Source organism: Leptodactylus fuscus, chromosome 7 (assembly GCF_031893055.1).
Source record: "Leptodactylus fuscus isolate aLepFus1 chromosome 7, aLepFus1.hap2, whole genome shotgun sequence".
Classification (NCBI taxonomy): Eukaryota; Metazoa; Chordata; class Amphibia; order Anura; family Leptodactylidae; genus Leptodactylus; species Leptodactylus fuscus.
The window spans coordinates 142,466,701-142,491,120 of NC_134271.1; the positions used below are offsets into that span (position 1 = coordinate 142,466,701).

Genomic DNA, 24,420 nt, shown 5'->3' on the forward strand with positions numbered 1-24,420 from the left:
GGGATAATACTGTGTGCAGGGGCCACTATGGGGGATAATACTGTGTGCAAGGGCCACTATGGGGGATAATACTGTGTGCAGGGGACACTATGGGGGATAATACTGTGTACTGGGGCCCCTATGGGACATAATACTGTGTGGAGGGGCCACTATGGGGGATAATACTGTGTGCAGGGGCCACTATGGGGGATAATACTGTGTGCAGGGGCCACTATGGGGGATAATACTGTGTGCAAGGGCCACTATGGGGGATAATACTGTGTGCAGGGGACACTATGGGGGATAATACTGTGTATTGGGGCCACTATGGGGGATAATACTGTGTGCAGGGGCCACTATGGGGTATAATACTGTGTGCAGGGGCCACTATGGAGCATAATACTGTGTGCAGGGGCCACTATGGGACATAATACTGTGTGCAGGGGCCACTATGGGGTATAATACTGTGTGCAGGGGCCACTATGGGACATAATACTGTGTGCAGGGGCCACTATGGGGTATAATACTGTGTGCAGGGGCCACTATGGGGGTTAATACTGTGTGTAGAGGACACCATGGGGGATAATACTGTGTGCAGGGGCCACTATGGGGGATAATACTGTGTGCAGGGGCCACTATGGGGGATAATACTGTGTGCAGGGGCCACTATGGGGGATAATACTGTGTGTATCAAAAGATGAATTCCAAGAGTTTGGGCTTTTGGAGAATTGGGCTCAGTTTGTTCTGCAGCAGTTTGTTCCTCTCTACTCCTCAGACTCTATTACTCCTCCTCCTCAGCTGATCAGTGACAAAAAAAAAAAAAAAAAAAGGAATAATTTTGATGGGGCGAGGTCTAACTTCACAACAAGGTCCAAGGTTCTACTTCACCACATCTGCCTTCCAAGTAGAAACAGAAGCTCTGGAAGATTACAAAGAATGGAGACCTCATTCCCTGTTTTTAAGAAGCCAAAGGTAGGAAGCAACGAATATTCCTTGGCAGTATCTCCTGTGGGTGGGGTGAATCTGGCAGAAAGGCCGGTAGCATACAGGAGACTTGCAGAGTAACCTGTTCTACTTTATATCGGAATTATAGATCTATTGTGGCTGCCTGAAAAACGAATTCGTAATATTTAGGTGGAATGTCTATATCTATAAAACAGCGTATTACACTGTCAGGACTATATGCAAGTATCTATACAACATAGTGTATGTCACTGTCAGGGCTCCTATATCTATAATACATAGTGTATGACACTATCAGGGCTCCTATATCTATAATACATAGTGTATGACACTGTCAGGGCTCCTATATCTATAATACATAGTGTATGACGCTGTCGGGGCTCCTATATCTATAATACATAGTGAATGACACTGTCAGGGCTCCTATATCTATAACACATAGTGTATGACACTGTCAGGGCTCCTATATCTATAATACATAGTGTATGTCACTGTCAGGGCTCCTATATCTGTAATACATAGTGTATGTCACTGTCAGGGCTCCTATATCTATACTACATAGTGTATGACACTGTCAGGGCTCCTATATCTATAATACATAGTGTATGTCACTGTCAGGGCTCCTATATCTGTAATACATAGTGTATGTCACTGTCAGGGCTCCTATATCTATAACACATAGTGTATGACACTGTCAGGGCTCCTATATCTATAACACATAGTGTATGTCACTGTCAGGGCTCCTATATCTGTAATACATAGTGTATGTCACTGTCAGGGCTCCTATATCTATAATACATAGTGTATGACACTGTCAGGGCTCCTATATCTATAATACATAGTGTATGACACTATCAGGGCTCCTATATCTATAATACATAGTGTATGACACTATCAGGGCTCCTATATCTATAATACATAGTGTATGACACTATCAGGGCTCCTATATCTATAATACATAGTGTATGACACTGTCAGGGCTCCTATATCTATAATACATAGTGTATGACACTATCAGGGCTCCTATATCTATAATACATAGTGTATGACACTGTCAGGGCTCCTATATCTATAATACATAGTGTATGACACTATCAGGGCTCCTATATCTATAATACATAGTGTATGACACTATCAGGGCTCCTATATCTATAATACATAGTGTATGACACTGTTGGGGCTCCTATATCTATAATACATAGTGTATGTCACTGTCAGGGCTCCTATATCTGTAATACATAGTGTATGTCACTGTCAGGGCTCCTATATCTATAATACATAGTGTATGACACTATCAGGGCTCCTATATCTATAATACATAGTGTATGACACTGTTGGGGCTCCTATATCTATAATACATAGTGTATGTCACTGTCAGGGCTCCTATATCTGTAATACATAGTGTATGTCACTGTCAGGGCTCCTATATCTATAATACATAGTGTATGACACTGTCAGGGCTCCTATATCTATAATACATAGTGTATGACACTGTCGGGGCTCCTAGGAACCTTTCCATCCAATTTCTAGCTTTCTAGGCAAGCATAGTTGGTGTCATAGTGACAGTGACATGTATGTCTATTGGAAAACAGATGGTAAGAAGAGTATACAAAGTAAGAGTTTAACCACAAACTGCACTGACACTATATCTATAATACATAGTGAATGACACTGTCAGGGCTCCTATATCTATAATACATAGTGTATGACACTGTCAGGGCTCCTATATCTATAATACATAGTGTATGACACTGTCAGGGCTCCTATATCTATAATACATAGTGTATGACACTGTCAGGGCTCCTATATCTATAATACATAGTGTATGACACTGTCAGGGCTCCTATATCTATAATACATAGTGTATGACACTGTCGGGGCTCCTATATCTATAATACATAGTGTATGACACTGTCAGGGCTCCTATATCTATAATACATAGTGTATGACACTGTCAGGGCTCCTATATCTATAATACATAGTGTATGACACTGTCAGGGCTCCTATATCTATAATACATAGTGTATGACACTGTCGGGGCTCCTAGGAACCTTTCCATCCAATTTCTAGCTTTCTAGGCAAGCATAGTTGAAGTGGTCTCATAGTGACAGGACAGATGGTAAGCAGAGTATACAAAGTAAGAGTTTGACCACAAACTGCACTGACACTCGTTTTTACATATTAGCATTTAAAACCCTATAAAAATTAACAGATTTTTTGGGATAATGTGCTTGCCCGTTTTTTTTTTTTTTAATTTTTTTATTTTTAACACACATGGCGGTTATATTGCAAAAAAAGAATGCTATTGTCACATATAACAGGGGGTCCTCCACTATGACATCCATAGAGCTTACAGTCATTCATTTCTGCAGGTGGAGCTTCACATCCATCTGGACGCCACGATACGACCCGAAACGGTTTTGCATTTTGCCAAGTAAGTTTTGTGCTTTCCTTCCTTCATTGAATCTTTGGGGTTTCTGTCTCAGCCGATGGCTGTCTTGTCTTTGGGGTTCTGGGCTCTCATTTAGCCATAGAGATACCTGTCACGGCCTTCCTGCCATATTGCACAGATACCTGCTCTGTACGTGCGCCTGGTGCGTGTCAGATGGGGTGGGAAGGGAGCAGGTGATGACCATGTAGGTGGTGCTATGTAAAGCGAAGGACACAGGCCAGCCATTATTGGGGAGATGATTTCATGGTCTGTGGTTTTATTTTTAATCAAGAAAGAAAAACTTGCAGTCGTCGTGGTTTGAAGATCGAGAAGCTTTTCTGAAGTCTGTGGTTTGCAGCAAGCCGGGAAGTCTCACCGAGTTCCTCTCCAAGTTCCATTACTACATGCCGGCGGTGGTGTAAGTTCTGAGATGTGCCCGGGAGAAGTCTTGTATACGAGCGTGGGAGGTTCTGATAATAGAGGATGTAAGTGTTAGGTCATTGAGTGAGCGGAGAACACGGGTTGGGCGGTAGACAGAGATGAGGGAGGAAATGTGTGGAGGTGCGGCATTATGGAGAGCCTTGTGGAGGAGGGGGATAACTTTATATTGTATTCTATAATGAATAGGCAGCCAATGTAGTGACTGGCACAGACCGGAGGCATCGCTGTAGCGTCTAGCCTGATAGATGAGCCTGGCCGCTGCATTCAGACCAAAATATGCCTGCCACGACTGTCGCGGCTTCTGACAGTCGCGGCTTCCCCCTACGGAGTGGGCTCAAATGAATGGGCCTAATCCAGAGGGTGCTGTCGCGAGGCGGAGGCCGAGCTGAATCAGCCGCGGAGGCCGGGCTGAAGAAAGGGCAGCTCACTTCTTTTTCTGTGAGCCGAAACATACCGCTTATGGAAAAAAGGAATCTAGCGGTCTACATAGACCTCCATTGTGAAGGGGCGGGTTATGAGGTGGATTCGGCATCAGAATCCGCCCCTTCTTGCCCCATGTGAAGGAGCCCTAAAATATACACAAAGTGAAATTTGAGGTAACAACCCATGTTCCGTATAGATCTCTAGCCAGTGATTTTAGTCCCTGGTGCAATGATATATTATATGTCTATGTCCAGGCGGTGGCATCTTCTAGCCGTCACTTGGTGGTAATAGTCTGTCCTCCGCTTGTCCTTCCCTCCCCAGCGGTGATCGTGATGCGGTGAAAAGAATTGCTTATGAATTTGTAGAGACGAAAGCTGCGGAAGGAGTGATCTACGTGGAAGTCAGATACAATCCTCATCTCTTCGCCAACTGCAAGGTGGATCCCCTCCAGTTTGGACAGAATGAGTAAGTCATATCTCTGCGTCCCGCCATGTCATCAAAGGGGGGAGAAAATCTTACACCAGGCAAGTACATTAATACATTAATGCCCCTAATGATTGAGCTTGATCAGTGCGGAGTCTCAAGCCGCAGCAGAATCTGCAGCAACAACCAGCACACTTGTTTTCTCCAGGGTTCTGCTCCAATTGTTTTTAATGGGAGGGAGAATGAAGGAGGAATGTGATGCAGATCTGGGGGTGAAATCCGTGCCAAATCCACTATGTGTACAGAGCCTGATACAGTACAATGAATGCTTTCATGTGTGTTAATATAGGTGTTCAATGCAGAAACTGAGTACGCATAGATATGTCCCATAGTATCTAGGGTTGAGCTGACCTTGAGATTTCAGGATCGATTTCAAAATCCGATTTCCAATCTTTTTCCAGCCGCTCCTGATTCCGATAGTGACATTTGCTTGATCGCCGATTGGGATCCGATCTTTACCAATCCCGATTGCTCAACCCTAATAGTAGCCCATCCACACAGTATAATGTCCCCCATAGTGGCCCCTGAACACAGTATAATGTCCTACAATGGCCCCTGCACACAGTATAATGTCCTACAATGGCCCCTGCACACAGTATAATGTCCCATAGGGGCCCCTGCACACAGTATTATGTCCCATAGTGGCCCCTGCACACAGTATTATGTCCCATAGTGGCCCCTGCACACAGTATTATGTCCCATAGTGGCCCCTGCACACAGTATTATACCCCATAGTGGTCCCTGCACACAGTATTATCCCCCATAGTGGCCCCTGCACACAGTATTATCCCCATAGTGGCCCCTGCACACAGTATAATGTCCCATAGTGGCCCCTGCACACAGTATAATGCCCCATAGTGGCCCCTGCACACAGTATAATGTCCCATAGTGGCCCCTGCACACAGTATTGTACCCCATAGTGGCCCCTGCACACAGTATTATGTCCCATACTGGCCCCTGTACACAGTATTATGTCCCATAGTGGCCCCTGCACACAGTATAATGTACCATAGTGGTCCCTGCACACAGTATTATGCCCCATAGTGGCCCCTGCACACAGTATTATGTCCTATAGTGGCCCCTGCACACAGTATAATGTCCCATAGTCGCCCCTGCACACAGTATTGTACCCCATAGTGGCCCCTGCACACAGTATTATGTCCCATACTGGCCCCTGCACACAGTATTATGTCCCTTAGTGGCCCCTGCACACAGTATTATGTCCCATAGTGGCCCCTGCACACAGTATTATGCCCCATAGTGGCCCCTGCACACAGTATAATGTACCATAGTGGTCCCTGCACACAGTATTATCTCCCATAGTGGCCCCTGCACACAGTATTATGTCCCATAGTGGCCCCTCCCCACAGTATTATGTCCCATAGTGGCCCCTCCCCACAGTATAATGTCCCATAGTGGCCCCTGTACACAGTATTATGTCCCATAGTGGCCCCTCCCCACAGTATAATGTCCCATAGTGGCCCCTGTACACAGTATTATGTCCCATAGTGGCCCCTGCACACAGTATTATCCCCCATAGTGGCCCCTGCACACAGTATTATGCCCCATAGTGGCCCCTGCACACAGTATTATGTCCCATAGTGGCCCCTGCACACAGTATTATCCCCCATAGTGTCCCCTGTACACAGTATTATGTCCCATAGTGGCCCCTGCACACAGTATTATCCCCCATAGTGGCCCCTCCCCACAGTATAATGTCCCATAGTGGCCCCTGTACACAGTATTATGTCCCATAGTGGCCCCTGCACACAGTATTATGTCCCATAGTGGCCCCTGCACACAGTATTATCCCCCATAGTGGCCCCTGCACACAGTATTATCCCCCATAGTGGCCCCTGCACACAGTATTATGTCCCATAGTGGCCCCTGCACACAGTATTATCCCCCATAGTGGCCCCCCACACAGTATTATGTCCCATAGAGACCCCTGCACACAGTATAATGTACCATAGCAGTCCCTCCATGATATAATGTCTCATAGTTGCTCTTTGCACACAGTATAATGTCCCATAATGGCCCCTCCATACAGTACAATGACCCATCCTGGCCGTTCACACAGTATTATGTTCCATTATGGCCCCTTTCGTGTTTCTTTCAAATATTGCAAAAATTGAGGTTTGGCAGAACCTGAAATTTTTGGGTTTCACAACCCCTGAGTTAAATGATTGAATATGCAACAGAGTTGAAAAACACAAAAAAAAGTATTACTCACCTCTCCTGGGCTCCGGTGTGACTCCCTGCTCAATCTTTGGCCCTCTTCAATGATGTCACAGATGTGGGTTACGCTGGCATCATTATGCGTTGTGATGCTGGCCTGAGCTGTGTTACATCTGTGACGTCACTGAAGAGGTCCAAAGACAGCAGGGAGTCCTGCCAGAGTCCAAGAGGGGTGAGTAATACTGGTTTTTATGTTTACTTACCTCCATGGGGCCTTTGATCATTATACTTGGGGTTCTGAAGAGACCCCAGAGTATAATAATAGCAGTATCGGTTCAGATGTATTTGGACATATGGTTTGGATGTATTCAGTCCCTGTATTTAATCCCTGCATCGGAACTAACCAGAGTTTCTCTATCTCAACCCATTTTGTATAGGCCTGTGGGGCTGTCCAAAATGGTAGGCAGCGCAAGTGAGCCGCCCAATAATAATGCAATATGTGTGATACCTCCAATCCCCCCTCCTCCCTACCAGACAGCATCACCGAACGGGGTATGCGGTGACGCCTGCCGTTCCAAACAAACTTGAAGACGGATTTTTGAAGGGAGCGCAATTCCAAGTGAGGGACTGCGACCGGAAGAGTTTCAAAAAAGTAGAGGAGCTTCGGGAGGAGGGACATTTTGACCGCATTAATACGGCCTATAAGCGAAATATGGAGAGGACGCCATTTATCCAAGAGGGCTCTCAGTTCATTAAACAGGCTAGGGTAATTAACTGAATAGAAGGTGGAGTAGGAAGGGGAAAGCTGGATCCCAAGATATCGGAGAGAGCGTTCCCGCCACTGAAAATCAAAGTTAGTACAAAACAGTTGTAAGTCAGCAGTAGGGATATTAAGAGGAGGGATTCAGTCTAGGTAGGATTAACTTTATAACCGGACCTTTCATACAAATTTGAATGGAAAGCAACCAAAACATTAGACTTTCCCCAAAATGGTAGACCCCATCCTCATATACGGATTCCCTTTAATCCTCCAAGGCTTCCCCATGAGAGTATTTCTTCGTTCCACTGGGTTTCCGTTTTCAGCTCTGGCGAAAATGGACAGGGGACGGAAACATGACGGTCAGCTTTAAAGGGATTCAGCAATTAAAATTCATTTTTTTCTCCCTAACACGTAGGAATAGCCTTAAGAAAGGCTATGTTTCCCCTAACTATAGATGCCTTCTCCGCGCCGCCGTTCGGTTGAAATCCCGGTTTTCGTCTGTATGCAAATGAGTTCTCTCACAGCACGGTCCCTGATTATGTGTACTGTGTACTTGCCCCTGACTTGGGCTCCTGTACATGTAGTATCGTTGCCCTGGGGCACAACTTTTCCAGTAGATTTCAATCATAGCAATCCAGTAAGGTCACTTAGAAGGTTCTCACCTCCTTAGTACAACACTCAAGAGCACATGAACTATTTGGACCCCACTAACTCAGTAGATACGTACATATGCCGATAATCAACTTCTTATGGCAGGATCGGGACTTGTATGCTGGATTTGGTCTTACAAGTTATACCCGGCTTCATATAGAAACTTTAACAGAAAGTTTTTGTTTTTTTTTCTGAATGAAATGAATAGTGTATTTGATGTTTCTTCTGCAGAGGAGATCTCACACCCGAGGAAGTGGTACAACTTGTTAACCAGGGGCTGAAAGAAGGGGAGAAGGATTTCAATATTAAGGCCAGGTCCATTCTCTGCTGCCTGCGGCACATGCCAGGTAATAGACATTGCCTTCTTTTGTTTTTATCATATATATATATATATATATATATATATATATATTTCTCCTGAATAGAATATAATAGATGTTCAGCCGTACACAAATCACAACAACAGACTCTAGATCTAACCTTAATTCAAATGACCACCTAACCCAAATCCCAAGAACAGGCTCTAGATCTAACCCTAACCTAAATCACAAGAACAGACTCTAGATCTAACCCTATCCTAAATCACAAGAACAGGCTCTAGATCTAACCCTATTCTAAATCATAAGAACAGACTCTAGATCTAACCCTATCCTAAATCACAAGAACAGGCTCTAGATCTAACCCTATCCTAAATCACAAGAACAGACTCTAGATCTAACCCTATCCTAAATCACAAGAACAGGCTCTAGATCTAACCCTATTCTAAATCACAAGAACAGACTCTAGATCTAACCCTAACCTAAATCCCAAGAACAGGCTCTAGATCTAACCCTAACCTAAATCCCAAGAACAGACTCTAGATCTAACCTTAAACTAAATCCCAAGAAAAGACTCTAGATCTAACCCTAACCTAAATCGCAAGAATAGACTCTAGATCTAACTCTAACCTAAATCAAAACAGACTCTAGATCTAACCCTAACCTAAATCCCAAGAAAAGACTCTATATCTAACCCTATCCTAAATCACAACAGACTCTAGATCTAACCCTAACCTAAATCCCAAGAAAAGACTCTAGATCTAACCCTATCCTAAATCAAAACAGACTCTAGCTCTAACCCTAACCTAAATCCCAAGAAAAGACTCTATATCTAACCCTATCCTAAATCACAACAGACTCTAGATCTAACCCTAACCTAAATCCCAAGAAAAGACTCTAGATCTAACCCTATCCTAAATCACAACAGGCTCTAGATCTAACCCTAACCTAAATCACAACAGACTCTATATCTAACCTTAACCCAAATTAACTTCATAGACTCTAGATTTAATCCTAACCTAATACACAGCATGTGTTTGAGTTCATACTTTTTCTTACTAGTCTTAGCCTTCTTTTTAAGTACATTTTCCTGCTACCTATCATGGCCTCTTGGTCTTCTACTATAGACTCCTATGTTTTAGTACACACCCTGCTGCATGTCCTGGCCGCCCACCTTGTGTATAGTGTATACCTCTGTATTCATACTATTCATTTCCTCAGCACGTGCTGATAAGGTTGAGTGACTATATACAGGTATAGTGCTGTGCTATAACTAGTAACATGAATCTCTCCATCCAGGGGCGTAACTACCGCCATAGCAGCGGAGGCAGCTGCAACAGGGCCCGGGACATTAGGGGGCCCGGTGACAGCCGCTACCGCTGTGTTTTTTAATTTTTTTTTTAAAAGGCCGTTACCGTAATTGGCCCTATTTACTTACCGATCCTGGCTGGGCCGGGATCGGAAAGTGACACCGCAGGCCCCACAAACACTATCATTATACTCGGGGGTCTTTTCAGACCCCCAAGTATAATGATCGGAGGCCCAGGAGAGGTAAGAAACATAAAAAACACTGTTACTTACCTCTCCACGATCCGGGCAGGCCTCAGGCCTAGTTGTCTGACGTCTCTGACGTCACATGAACCCGGCCTGCGTCCTGGGTCATGTGATGTTCGACGTCATTGAAGAAGGCCGATAGCGGAGGCCGACAGCGTAGGAGTCAGGGGACAGGTAAGCAACAGTGTTTTTTTTTATGTTTTTATTCCCCCGGGTCTCCGATTATTATACACTATGGGGCATAATACTGTGTGCAGGGGCCACTATGGAGGATAATACTATGTACAGGGGCCACTATGGGGGATAATACCGTGTGCCGGGGCCACTATGGAGGATAATACTATGTACAGGGGCCACTATGGGGGATAATACTGTGTACAGGGGCTACTATGGGGCATAATACTGTGTGCAGGGGCCACTATGGGACATTATACTGTATGCAGGGGCCACTATGGGGCATAATACTGTGTGCAGGGGCCACTATGGGACATAATACTGTGTGCAGGGGCCACTATGGGGCATAATACTGTGTGCAGGGGCCACTATGGGACATAATACTGTGTGCAGGGGCCACTATGGGGGATAATACTGTGTGCAGGGGCCACTATGGGGCATAATACTGTATGCAGGGCCACTATGGGGGATAATACTGTGTGCAGGGGCCACTATGGGGCATAATACTGTGTGCAGGGCCACTATGGGGCATAATACTGTGTGCAGGGGCCACTATGGGGGATAATACTGTGTGCAGGGGCCACTATGGGGCATAATACTGTGTGCAGGGCCACTATGGGACATAATACTGTGTGCAGGGGCCACTGAGGGACATAATACTGTGTGCAGGGGGCACTATGGGATATAATACTGTGTGCAGGGGCCACTATGGGGGATAATACTGTGTGCAGGGGCCACTATGGGGAATAATACTGTGTGCAGGGGCCACTATGGGACATAATACTGTGTGCAGGGGCCACTATGGGGGATAATACTGTGTGCAGGGGCCACTATGGGACATAATACTGTGTACAGGGGCCACTATGGGACATAATACTGTGTGCAGGGGCCACTGAGGGACATAATACTGTGTGCAGGGGCCACTATGGGATATAGTACTGTGTGCAGGGGCCACTATGGGGGATAATAGAGCGCGCAGGATTGCGGAGGAGGGGGTCGGTTGAGGTCTTTGGCGTAAGTATCGGTTGGGGGCCCATGTCAAAAGTTCGCCACGGGGCCCCGACATTCCTATTTTCGCCACTGTCACCATCTATAGCCCTAGAAGACCCTCTAACTCTATAGGTACAATTCTGTGCTATAACTGGTATCATGAGTCTCACCATCTGTAGTCCTGGAAGTCTCTCTCTCTAACACTAGTTGGTTGCTGGGTGACATTTCTAATAATATTGGATGAGTAGCAGTGAACCCACATTTGGAGAGAATTTTCCTGTGATCAGTCAGGATAGGGTTAAACCTGTAAACACTAGTTGATTGAATGTGAATAATTACATGATAAAATTATATTAAGGGCTAGTTCACACGTGAACTGCCCGCGCGGGTTTTGACACAGAGAGAGACGCGGCAAGCCGCGTCTCTCTCTTGTCAAAACCCGCCCGCCGCGACCATCGCTGTCGCGGCTTAACCCTCTGCTGTCGGCTCAAATGAATGAGCCGACATAGGAGGGTGCTGCCGGGGGCGGAAGCCGCGCGGCTGAGCCTGTGCGGCTTCCGCATGAAGAAAGGACATGTCCTTTCTTTTCTCCGCTAGCAGCAGCCCGCCGCTAGCGGAGAAAAGAAGCCCGGCGGTCTCCATAGACCACCATTATAAGGGGAGGTTTTGGACGCGAAATCCGCTGTCAAAAACCTCCCCTTATACTCACGTGTGAACTAGCCCTTAGTTGTTCCCACATTTACTTCTCTCATGTATTTCTATCCATAAGAATGGTCTCCAGAAATTGTTGAGCTCTGTAAGAAGTATCAGAATGACACTGTTGTGGCCATTGACCTGTCTGGAGATGAAGGGTTAAACGGTGGAATCTCTCCTGGACATCTACAGGCTTATGAGGTTTGTACAATGGATAGACATGTTTGCAGAGATAGATAGATAGGAGATAGATAGATAGATAGATAGATAGATAGATAGATAGATAGATACATAGATAGATAGATAGATAGATAGATAGATAGATAGGAAACAGATAGATAGATAGATAGATAGATAGATAGATAGATAGATAGATAGGAGATAGATAGATAGATAGATAGATAGATAGATAGGAGATAGATAGATAGATAGGAGATAGATAGATAGATAGATAGATAGATAGGAGATAGATAGATAGATAGATAGATAGGAGATAGATAGATAGATAGATAGATAGATAGGAGATAGATAGATGATAGATAGGAGATAGATAGATAGATAGATAGATAGATAGATAGATAGATAGATAGATAGATAGATAGGAGATAGATAGATAGATAGGAGATAGAGAGATAGATAGATAGATAGATAGATAGGAAACAGATAGATAGATAGATAGATAGATAGATAGATAGATAGATAGATAGGAAACAGATAGATAGATAGATAGATAGATAGATAGATAGATAGGAGATAGATAGATAGATAGATAGATAGATAGATAGATAGATAGGAGATAGATAGATAGATAGATAGATAGGAGATAGATAGATAGATAGATAGATAGATAGATAGATAGGAGATAGATGGATGGATAGGAGATAGATAGATAGATAGATAGATAGATAGATAGATAGGAGATAGATAGATAGATAGATAGATAGATAGATAGATAGGAGATAGATAGATAGATAGATAGATAGATAGATAGATAGATAGATAGATAGATAGGAGATAGATAGATGATAGATAGGAGATAGATAGATAGATAGATAGATAGATAGATAGATAGATAGGAGATAGATAGATAGATAGGAGATAGATAGATAGATAGGAGATAGATAGATAGATAGATAGATAGATAGATAGATAGATAGATAGATAGATAGATAGGAAACAGATAGATAGATAGATAGATAGGAAACAGATAGATAGATAGATAGATAGATAGGAGATAGATAGATAGATAGATAGATAGATAGATAGGAGATAGATAGATAGATAGATAGATAGGAGATAGATAGATAGATAGATAGATAGATAGATAGATAGGAGATAGATAGATAGATAGATAGATAGATAGGAGATAGATAGATAGATAGATAGATAGGAGATAGATGGATGGATGGATAGATAGATAGATAGATAGATAGATAGATAGATAGGAGATAGATAGATAGATAGATAGATAGATAGGAGATAGATAGATAGATAGATAGATACACTCACCGGCCACTTTATTAGGTACACCTGTCCAACTGCTCGTTAACACTTAATTTCTAATCAGCCAATCACATGGCGGCAACTCAGTGCATTTAGGCATGTAGACATGGTCAAGACAATCTCCTGCAGTTCAAACCGAGCATCAGTATGGGGAAGAAAGGTGATTTGAGTGCCTTTGAACGTGGCATGGTTGTTGGTGCCAGAAGGGCTGGTCTGAGTATTTCAGAAACTGCTGATCTACTGGGATTTTCACGCACAACCATCTCTAGGGTTTACAGAGAATGGTCCGAAAAAGAAAAAACATCCAGTGAGCGGCAGTTCTGTGGGCGGAAATGCGTTGTTGATGCCAGAGGTCAGAGGAGAATGGCCAGACTGGTTCGAGCTGATAGAAAGGCAACAGTGACTCAAATAGCCACCCATTACAACCAAGGTAGCCAGAAGAGCATCTCTGAACGCCGCACAGTACGTCGAACTTTGAGGCAGATGGGCTACAGCAGCAGAAGACCACACCGGGTGCCACTCCTTTCAGCTAAGAACAGGAAACTGAGGCTACAATTTGCACAAGCTCATCGAAATTGGACAATTGAAGATTGGAAAAACGTTGCCTGGTCTGATGAGTCTCGATTTCTGCTGCGACATTCGGATGGTAGGGTCAGAATTTGGCGTCAACAACATGAAAGCATGGATCCATCCTGCCTTGTATCGGTAACGGTTCAGGCTGGTGGTGGTGGTGTCATGGTGTGGGGAATATTTTCTTGGCACTCTTTGGGCCCGTTGGTACCAATTGAGCATCGTTGCAACGCCAAAGCCTACCTGAGTATTGTTGCTGACCATGTCCATCCCTTTATGACCACAATGTACCCAACATCTGATGGCTACTTTCAGCAGGATAATGCAATGCCATGTCATAAAGCTGGAATCATCTCAGACTGGTTTCTTGAACATGACAATGAGTTCACTGTACTCCAATGGCCTCCACAGTCACCAGATCTCAATCCAATAGAGGAGCATCTTTGGGATGTGGTGGAACGGGAGATTCGCATCATGGATGTGCAGCCGACAAATCTGCGACTGCTGTGTGATGCCATCATGTCAATATGGACCAAAATCTCTGAGGAATGCTTCCAGCACCTTGTTGTATCTATGCCACGAAGAATTGAGGCAGTTCTGAAGGCAAAAGGGGGTCCAACCCGTTACTAGCATGGTGTACCTAATAAAGTGGCCGGTGAGTGTAGATAGATAGATAGGAGATAGATAGATAGATAGATAGATAGATAGAAAGAAAGATAGATAGATAGATAGATAGATAGATAGATAGGAGATAGATAGATAGATAGATAGATAGATAGATAGATAGGAGATAGATAGATAGATAGATGGATAGATAGATAGGAGATAGATAGATAGATAGATAGATAGATAGATAGATAGGAGATAGATAGATAGATAGATGGATAGATAGATAGGAGATAGATAGATAGATAGATAGATAGATAGGAGATAGATAGATAGATAGATAGATAGATAGATGATAGATAGATAGATAGATAGATAGATAGGAGATAGATAGATAGATAGATAGGAGATAGATAGATAGATAGATAGATAGATAGATAGATAGAAGATAGATAGATAGATAGATAGATAGATAGATAGGAGATAGATAGATAGATAGATAGATAGGAGATAGATAGATAGATAGATAGATAGATAGATAGATAGATAGATAGACAACATACGACAGATATATAGAATTATCTGATGCTGAATCTTTCTTTGCGCTCACTTCCCTTATAGGAGGCTGTGAGGAGCTGTATACACAGAACGGTACATGCCGGGGAGGCGGGGCCAGCAGCTGTGGTAAAAGAGGTAAGACCAGACCTTAAAGGGGATTTTCAGGAACAAATACATTTTTTCTAAATCTTTTTAAAAGTCTCCTACATTCACTGGCACACGCAGGGTTGGTTTACACGGGGCACCTCTGGACAGGGTAGACTTTGGAACCCAGGAGCTACGTATCCTCTCAGTCTTTGTACCTACCTGCTTACCCTCACAAGAGATGTGTTATGTCCTGGACAACCCCTGGGCTGTGGAAGGAACATGGGGCTATTTATTTATTTTTACTGTAATTATTATTAAAGTGTTCAATATAAAACACAAAGTAAGTCAGTGCAATGGAGCAATCAGACAAAAAGGAGCTTTGGCCCCTGCACACAGTATTATCCCCCATAGTGGCCCCTCTACACAGTATTATCCCCCATAGTGACCCTGCACACAGTATTATGTCCCATAGTGACTCCTGCACACAGTATTATCCCCCATAGTGGCCCCTGCACACAGTATTATCCCCCATAGTGACTCCTGCACACAGTATTATCCCCCATAGTGACTCCTGCACACAGTATTATGTCCCATAGTGGCCCCTGCACACAGTATTATCCCCCATAGTGACCCTGCACACAGTATTATGTCCCATAGTGACTCCTGCACACAGTATTATCCCCCATAGTGGCCCCTGCACACAGTATTATGCCCCATAGTGGCCCCTGCACACAGTATTATGACCCATAGTGGCCCCTGCACACAATATTATGCCCCATAGTGGCCCCTGCACACAGTATTATGTCCCATAGTGGCCCCTGCACACAGTATTATGTCCCATAGTGGCCCCTGCACACAGTATTATGTCCCATAGTGGCCCCTGCACACAGTATTATGCCCCATAGTGGCCCCTGCACACAGTAGTATGCCACATAGTGGCCCCTGCACACAGTATTATCCCCATAGTGGCCCCTGCACACAGTATTATGCCCCATAGTGGCCCCTGCACACAGTATTATGCCCCATAGTGGCCCCTGCACACAGTATTATGCTCCATAGTGGCCCCTGCACAAAGTATTATCCCCCATAGTGGCCCCTGTACACAGTATTATGTCCCATAGTGGCCCCTGTACACAGTATTATGTCCCATAGTGCCCCTGCACACAGTATTATATCCCATAGTGCCCCCTGCACACAGTATTATGTCCCTCAGTGGCCCCTGCACACAGTATTATGTCCCTCAGTGGCCCCTGCACACAGTATTATGCCCCATAGTGGCCCCTACACACAGTATTATGTCCCATAGTGACTCCTGCACACAGTATTATCCCCCATAGTGACCCTGCACACAGTATTATGTCCCATAGTGACTCCTGCACACAGTATTATCCCCCATAGTGGCCCCTGCACACAGTATTATGCCCCATAGTGGCCCCTGCACACAGTATTATGACCCATAGTGGCCCCTGCACACAATATTATGCCCCATAGTGGCCCCTGCACACAGTATTATGTCCCATAGTGGCCCCTGCACACAGTATTATGTCCCATAGTGGCCCCTGCACACAGTATTATGTCCCATAGTGGCCCCTGCACACAGTATTATGCCCCATAGTGGCCCCTGCACACAGTAGTATGCCACATAGTGGCCCCTGCACACAGTATTATGTCCCATAGTGGCCCCTGCACACAGTATTATCCCCATAGTGGCCCCTGCACACAGTATTATGCCCCATAGTGGCCCCTGCACACAGTATTATGCTCCATAGTGGCCCCTGCACAAAGTATTATCCCCCATAGTGGCCCCTGTACACAGTATTATGTCCCATAGTGGCCCCTGTACACAGTATTATGTCCCATAGTGCCCCTGCACACAGTATTATATCCCATAGTGCCCCCTGCACACAGTATTATGTCCCTCAGTGGCCCCTGCACACAGTATTATGTCCCTCAGTGGCCCCTGCACACAGTATTATGCCCCATAGTGGCCCCTACACACAGTATTATGCCCCATAGTGGCCCCTGCACACAGTATCATGTCCCATAGTGGCCCCTGCACACAGTATTATGTCCCATAGTGGCCCCTGCACATAGTATTATGCCGGGGTGGGTGCTGATACCAGTGCGATAAAGGGAGTCTATCATTGGGAAAATAAACTTTAAATTAAGCATAGCTTCAGACAGCCTATATTGGGCATTATCTAAATTTTTCACGTACGGTGTACTTGGGTTAAGGCACATGCTCCGTGCGCCATCTTTATTCTCTCCATGCTCAGTAGTTTAGTAGTCCATACAACTACACATTCACGCTGAGAATAAAGATGGCGCACGGAGCATTTGGATCCTGTACACATCAGAAGCTGATACTGTCACAGCTTAGAAGAGGAGGAGGCCTGATATTACAAGAAGGGGGCATTGATTTATCCAGGCAGAAGTGGCGAAATTTAGATGGCGGCTCACTTACATATCAATAAAACTTGATTAATGAAACGAAATTAGCGCAGGGACGCTAATGGTACTAGGGACAGGACAACAAAGGGCTTGGATTACAGAGCAGAAATAACACATTCCTGATGCTAAAATGGTTTTGTTAACAGCCATAAACGCCACACTGTGTATGAATTGTCTGAACAGATGATAACTCACCAAGGCAAAATATAATGCTGCGGGTCTTTTATGATCATAGATGGTGATACATGAGGGGTGGAAAAGTTTTGAGAAGACTTGTTGTAGTTGCTTCTCTTTTCAGGCTGTAGAACTCCTGAAAGCTGAAAGAATCGGACATGGCTATCATACTGTGGAAGATCCTGCATTGTACAAGAGACTTCTCCAAATGGACATGCACTTTGAGGCAAGTCATCAAAATTGTGATCGCTAGATGGATAGGCACTTTGTCATATCCCTAATAGAGATGAGCGAATAGTATTCCATCAAATACTACTATTCAATCAAATAGTAGTATTCGATCAAAAACCTCCATTTCCATAGTTATTGGTGTACTCAGTCGAATACCACGCGGAAAGGCGGGAATTATTTGTTTCCCCTCCAACCTCCCCTGGCGCCTTTTTTTTTAACACCAATGTCTATGGAGGGGAGGTATTCGATCGCATATACTCGCTCATCTCTAATCCCTAACCCTATCTCTACAACACATTAGCCCTATCCCTAACACTGTCTCTACAACACATTAGCCCTATCCCCATCTGTACAACACAATAGCTCTATCCCTAACCCTATCTCCACAACACATTAGCTCTAACCCTATCTCTACAACACATTAGCCCTATCCCTAACACTGTCTCTCCAACACATTAGCCCTATCCCTATCACTGTCTCTACAACACATTAGCTCTAACCCCATCTCTACAACACATTAGCCCTATCCCCATCTGTACAACACAATAGCTCTATCCCTAACCCTATCTCCACAACACATTAGCTCTAACCCTATCTCTACAACACATTAGCCCTATCCCCATCTGTACAACACATTAGCTCTATCCCTAACTCTATCTCTACAACACATTAGCCCTATCACCATCTGTACAACACATTAGCCCTATCCTTATCACTGTCTCTACAACACATTAGCCCTATCACCATCTGTACAACACATTAGCTCTATCCCTAACCCTATCTCTACAACACATTAGCCCTATCCCTATCTGTACAACACAATAGCTCTATCCCTAACCCTATCTCCACAATACATTAGCTCTAACCCTATCTCTACAACACATTAGCTCTAACCCTATCTGTACAACACAATAGCTCTATCCCTAACCCTATCTCTACAACACATTAGCTCTATCCATAACCCTATCTCTACAACACATTAGCTCTAACCCTATCTGTACAACACAATAGCTCTATCCCTAACCCTATCTCTACAACACATTAGCTCTATCCCTAACCCTATCTCCACAACACATGTAACACGTGTCAGAGTGAGGGCTTCAAAACACAATCCCATTGACTTCAATGGGTTCCATTTAACGCGCGTAACACATTGAAATCAATGGGTTAAAAAGCCATTGATTTCAATGTGTAGTGCGTGTAAGACGGAACCCATTGAAGTCAATGGGATTCTGTTTTGATGCGCTGACTCTGACACGTGTTTATGTGTCAGAATGAACGCCGCGTTACATCGTGGGAACGGGCCCTATCTCTACATCACATTTGTCCTTACCGTGTCTCTACAACACATTAGTCCTAACAATATCTCCACAACTCATTAGCTCTGACCCTGTCTCTACAATACATTATCTCTATTCCTATCCCTATAACACATTAGGCCTAACCCTATTGCTCTCCCAGCACTTCATTCATCAGATCCGGCAATCTACACTGCCCAGAGGAGAAGATCCTTACATGCAATTCAGGTGGGCAAACCTACCCTATACCCCATAATGGCACCACAGCATAGCATGCATCCCTTCACCCGCCTATGTAGGTGAATACAGCACGCAGGGTTCTCTCCTTCCAATTATCATCGGACCCTCTGGCGTGGTGGGTTTCTGTATGTTCCGGAATTAGAGCTGAGCTATTATTTTGTCTTATTTTGTAGATGTGCCCGTGGTCGAGTTACATCACTGGCGCGTGCGATCCCGACTTCACCAAGCATCCTCTCATCCAGTAAGTGGCCTCTGGTGGAAATGACTGATCCCAACCAGGTTTGACAATCTGCTCAGCGTAGAAGACAGGGGCCAAATGAGGATGGATGATATCATAGTACACACAGGGGCAGTCTTTACCAGGATCATTGGCCCTATAAGTGGAATATCTTGGGGCCCCACACAACGATGTTGCAGTAACAAGGGCAACAGTAACAGGTAACGTCAGCCGGCCGGCAGTTGAGAGCCATAGCATACAGTCCAATGGAAGTCAACCTGTGGGGGGCAGTATTCACTCTTCTCTCCTGGGTCTCCAGGTGGGAGGTCCCTTTTATAGGCAAGGATCATCTGTATTTACAGAACTTGGTCTGTCATCAGGTAGTCTCTTACACAGTGGCATAACTAAAGTCTTGTGGGCCCCCAATGCAAATTTTGTCTCCCTCTCCTCACCCCTTGAGACCGCAATACGAATTATGAGCATGCACAGTACGCTACTGTAGTTCAATGGGCATGCTCACGTAAGCAGCCACAAAAGCATGGCCACCGGCATGTACATTCGGCTCTGCCTGTAGCCCGATGGCAGAGTCAACTGCGCAGGTGTACGTGTGACTCCAGCACCGGAAGAAGACGTATGAAGAGGACATTCCAGAAGAAGATGGAGGCAGCACTGGAGAGTTCTCTCACAGCATTGGAGATGCCCCCAGTGCTGTTTGAGCGCTGAGGCCTGCCCCCAGTGCTGCGAGACAACTCATTTGCATACCGATGAAAAATTGAATTGTAACCGAACGGCGGCACGGAGAAGACATCTAAAAGTAGGAGAAGAATAGCCTTTCTTAAGGCTATTCCGACGTGTCAACTAGGAAAAAAAAGTTTTTAATGGTAGAATCCCTTTAAGGAACTGTAAATCCTTCTTCACCCTGCTGCTCACATGGATGTTGTTTTTTATTTCTAGGCTTAAGAAAGATGGCGCCAATTACTCTCTGAATAACGATGGCCCCCTTCCCATGGGCGTGTCTCTAGAAACTGATTATAATATTGCAAAGACTTACATGGGATTTACCGAGGAGGATTTCATGCGAGCGGTAAGAACAGATCCACAATATTATCGGCCACCTTCAAAGGAAGGAGTCACAGAATAGTAAGACTATATAGAGACTGGAGTGTGCGGTCGTAGTCAGGACTGTGCTGTAATAAGATGTAACGTTCTTCTCCCCGCCCCAGAGACGGCCATGTTCCTTCTGCTATGTATGACCTGGCTCCTTTCTTATTCTCCCAGAATCTCAATGCTGCCCGCTCCTGCTTTCTACCCGAAGAAGAGAAGAAGCAGCTCCTTGGTGTATTGTACGAGGCGTACGGCAGGAACGACCTCTAATCCTCTACCCACAACCCTCATCCGTTCCATCCCACTGTAGATCTAGGGCTGGGGTCTGTGGGTTTTCACTGGTAACCCCAATGCAGGTGTGAACGTAGTGCCATCCTAACAAATTGGAAACCCTTCTTAAAGGGGACCTTTCACCGTAGACAAGTCCCGCTCCTTACCTTAGGTAATAGCTCCTGCTCTTCTTGTTCTGGCGCAGTTGGATTTCTTTCTCTAGCCCCTTGTAAGTTTTGGATCCTGATGTGCTATTTAGTTTCTGTACTGTCAGGAGGGCGGGGTCAGACGTGTGATTCTGAGCTCTGACACTGGCTACCTCTGATTGGAGCTCTGAGTCCCGCCTCCCTGTCTGACCCCACTGACCTGACACTACAGAACCTAATTAGCAGACTAGGTACCAAAACTACCTGCACCTTGTTACTCAGGAGTGCTGGGAGCAACAGAGAAAAATCCAACTGTGCTGAAATAGTGGAGCCGGGGCTATTAACAGATGATAAGAAGTTGAAGTGATGGATATTGAGGCAAAATTTGGACATATTTTCATCAGTGGATGTAGTAATAAAGATATTGTCTTCTGACTGGAAAGTCTTATGGTTTGTAATCCTCTAAAGTAGTACACCGGCTTAGTGGTTACAGTCACCAAAAGCTGTATACAGGCTTAGTGGTTACAGTAACAGGAATATGTACACAAGCTTGGTGGTTACAGTCACATGACGGTGTACATAGATTTAGTGGTTTCAATCACAGGAATACATATACTGGTGTAAGTGGTTACAGTCACATGAATTTGTACACAGGGTTAGTCATTACAGTCACTTAAAGTAATACACTGGCAAAGCGGTTATAGTCTCCTGATATTGTACACAGGCTTAGTGGTTACAGTCACATGAAGTTGTACACTGGTTTAGGGATTACAGTCACAGGACTATATACACAGGTTTAGTGGTTACAGTCACCTAAAAGAGTACGGTGGCGTAGTGGTCAGATGACATTGTACACAGGCTTAGTGGTTACAGTCACATGAAGTTGTACACTGGTTTAGGGATTACAGTCACAGGACTATATACACAGGTTTAGTGGTTACAGTCACCTAAAAGAGTACGGTGGCGTAGTGGTCAGATGACATTGTACACAGGCTTAGTGGTTACAGTCACATGAAGTTGTACATAGATTTAGTGGTTTCAATCACAGGAATACATATACTAGTCTAAGTGGTTACAGTCACATGAATTTGTACACAGGGTTAGTCATTACAGTCACCTAAACTAATACACTGGCAAAGCGGTTATAGTCTCCTGATATTGTACACAGGCTTAGTGGTTACAGTCACGTGAAATTGTACACAGGATGAGCGGTTAAAGCAATTTAAAGTTGTACAGGCATAAAGCAATAGAGCAGCTTAGTGGTTGCAGATGCTTGAAGTGGTGCAGACTTAGCATTTACAGTCAGTGGGACCATACCTTATAAAGAGAGCTAAGCATTCTGGAGAGCTCCATGGTACCATTACTGATGAAGAGACCTAAATAGGGTGGAGAGCTCCATGGTACCATTACTGATGAAGAGACCTAAATAGGGTGGAGAGCTCCATGTTACCACGTCTGATGAAGAGACCTAAATAGGGTGGAGAGCTCCATGGTACCATGACTCATGAAGAGACCTAAATAGGGTGGAGAGCTCCATGGTACCATGACTCATGAAGAGACCTATTTAGTCTGGAGGGCTCCACTGTAGCATGCCTGATGAAAAGACATAAGTAGTCTAGAGGGCTTCATGGTACCACGCCTGATGAAGAGGCCTAAGTAGTCTGGAAAGCTCCATGGTATGCCATCTGATGAATACACCTAAGTAGTCTGGAAAGCTCCATGGTATCATGACACATGAAGAGACCAAAGTATTCTGGAGAGCTGCATGGTACCATTACTGATAAGGAGACATAAGTAGGGTGGAGAGCTCCATGGTACCATGACTCATGAAGATACCTACCCTGTTTCCCCGAAAATAAGGCATGTTCTTATAATTAATTATCTAACGAAATATATGACCTTTCTTATTTTTGGGGGATGTTTTATGCAGCGGCTGGAGCGGGGAACAATCGGCAAACAAAGCGGGGAACAATTAGCGGAGTTCCGGCATGACTGCCGGTTGTATGTGATCCAGAAGGTGAAGGGGGGGTGTCTTATTTTCGGGGAAACAGGGTATTTAGTCTGGAGAGCTCCACTGTAGCATGCCTGATGAAGAGACCTAAGTAATCTAGAGGGCTTCATGGTACCACGCCTGATGAAGAGGCATAAGTAGTCTGGAAAGCTCCATGGTATGCCATCTGATGAAGACACCTAAGTAGTCTGGAAAGCTCCATGGTACCATGACACATGAAGAGACTGAAGTATTCTGGAGAGCTGCATGGTACCATGCCTGATGGAGAGACCTGTCTCTCTTATAGAGCGCAATAAGACATTCACATAGTTGTATGTCTGGCATTATGCCTTTTAGACAAATCAGGATTATGAGCTTTGTAGGTTGCACATAAAGCTCACTTTCCTGTCTGTATCTTTAAAGAGGACCTTTCTCCACCTCCAAGTCCAACTATTTAAATCACTTAAAGAGGACCTGTCACCATTTTTCCCAAAGGCAGTGTTATATACTGCCAGAAAGCTGAGTTCAGAGCACTGTCGGCTTTCCCGATCTGTGCCCGGTGTGAAGAGCTTACGATCCGGTACCGTAGCTCTTCTATGGTCAGAAGGGCGTTTCTGACTGTTAGCCAGGAACGTCCTTCTGCCTCGCGGCGCCTATCGCGCTGTGCTGTGGAGCGGGAGGAACGCCCCCTCCCTCTCCTGATAACACTAGTCTATGGACGAGCGCTGTGAGCAGAGGGAGGGGGCGTTCCTCCCGGCTCCACAGCACAGCGCGATTGGCGCCGCGAGGCAGAAGGACGTTCCTGGCTAATGGTCAGAAACGCCCTTCTGACCATAGAAGAGCTACGGTACCGGCACCGTAAGCTCTTCACACCGGGCACAGATTGGGAAAGCCGACAGTGCTCTGAACTCAGCGCACTGTCAGCTTTCTGGCAGTAT

General features: G+C 44.8%; 1 protein-coding gene across 1 annotated transcript; it reads left to right on the forward strand.

Annotated features, from left to right (window-relative positions):
- Nucleotides 1-807: 807 nt before the first annotated feature.
- LOC142213038 (adenosine deaminase-like) lies at nt 808-21,866 on the forward strand. The gene is made up of 11 exons (XM_075281184.1): nt 808-951; nt 3,315-3,376; nt 3,666-3,791; nt 4,559-4,702; nt 8,541-8,656; nt 12,114-12,238; nt 15,338-15,409; nt 18,111-18,212; nt 19,929-19,996; nt 20,927-21,056; nt 21,251-21,866. The coding sequence occupies exons 1-11, from the start codon at nt 916-918 to the stop codon at nt 21,344-21,346; spliced, it is 1,077 nt and encodes a 358-aa protein (XP_075137285.1). The 5' UTR covers nt 808-915; the 3' UTR covers nt 21,347-21,866.
- The last annotated feature ends 2,554 nt before the right edge of the window (nt 21,867-24,420 follow it).

Coding starts and splice junctions, on each gene's coding strand:
- LOC142213038 (XM_075281184.1), top strand. CDS start 916: ATGGAGACCTCATTCCCTGTTTTTAAGAAGCCAAAG. Junction 15,410..18,110: donor CAGCAGCTGTGGTAAAAGAG/GTAAGACCAGAC, acceptor TTCTCTTTTCAG/GCTGTAGAACTCCTGAAAGC. Junction 19,997..20,926: donor ACCAAGCATCCTCTCATCCA/GTAAGTGGCCTC, acceptor TTTTATTTCTAG/GCTTAAGAAAGATGGCGCCA.